We start from the raw sequence: 1,079 nt of genomic DNA on the forward strand, positions 1-1,079 counted from the left end.
TTTGGATAGCTGTCTTTTCTAAATAAAAGGAATCCCCATTTAATTTATCTTTCTGTTTGACAATAAAATTGACGTCATGACCTGAAAGTTTCAATGTGGAAAAGGAGCAAAGCAGAAGAAATCTGTAAGAAAATCTAATTTAACATCAGTGTACTTTAACTTCATGCCTGATGTTTCTCTTCTCTTTGCAGGTTTATGTTGTGGCTCTGGGTGGAATGTTACTCAATCAGCAGGTTACCATCGGCGGCTCAGGAAGCACCTACATCTACGGATACGTTGACGCTAAATACAAACCCAACATGACCAGAGAGGAATGTGTGCAGTTTGCCACCAATGGTATAATTACTGATTCAGTTCCTATAGCAATTTAGTGTGGATTTTTAATAGAGTACCTTTCAATGTTTGAAATTTGATTAATGGTAGCTGCAATTTAATTATTAAAAAAATAATGTGATAACAAAAGACAGATGCTAAGTGAAAGAATGAGTTTAATATATTCCAGAAAATGATTACAGAAAATTATGGATGTTAAAGAAAATTAATAAGGGAATCAGAATTGGATCCTATATGTTTTATCCTGAATCAAACCGGTTAATGTCACAGTAGCTTTGGCTGTATTCTATGCCTGTTGAACCTGACATATATATTTCCTCTTTTCACTCTGCAGCTCTTGCTCTGGCGATGGGAAGGGACAACGTCAGCGGAGGTGTTGTTCACCTGGTGGTGATCACAGAAAAAGAGGTGGAGCATGTGGTTGTACCTGGAGACAAGCTGCCAAGATTTCACGATGAATGAATGATTTTTTATGATTTAGTTTTACATACATGTTTGAATTTTTGGAATGATCTCTTTGAATTTCTAATTGATATAATTTGTTCTGTCTTAGCTATTGGCTACAAGAACACTCTTTCCATTTCATGTTAGGTGAGCAACCTTAGTGTCATTTAAATAAACAATTGGGTATCTCATGTGAAAGACAGGTGTCTGTTTTTTAATAAGTAATAGTTAAGTTTATGACCAAAAAATAACTACAATTCTATTTGAATACGTCTTTATCCAAGAAAATAAAACATTTTGTT

The 1,079-nt window shown here is 34.4% G+C and overlaps 1 protein-coding gene across 1 annotated transcript; it reads left to right on the forward strand.

The window, feature by feature from the left end:
- Positions 1-159: 159 nt before the first annotated feature.
- On the forward strand, positions 160-1,079 carry LOC106943806 (proteasome subunit beta type-6-B like protein-like). Its single transcript, XM_015027100.1, has 2 exons — positions 160-336; positions 668-1,079. The coding sequence occupies exons 1-2, from the start codon at positions 171-173 to the stop codon at positions 793-795; spliced, it is 294 nt and encodes a 97-aa protein (XP_014882586.1). The 5' UTR covers positions 160-170; the 3' UTR covers positions 796-1,079.

This window comes from Poecilia latipinna, unplaced genomic scaffold, assembly GCF_001443285.1.
Source record: "Poecilia latipinna isolate Pla-1442-1.1 unplaced genomic scaffold, P_latipinna-1.0 Scaffold6033, whole genome shotgun sequence".
Classification (NCBI taxonomy): domain Eukaryota; kingdom Metazoa; phylum Chordata; class Actinopteri; order Cyprinodontiformes; family Poeciliidae; genus Poecilia; species Poecilia latipinna.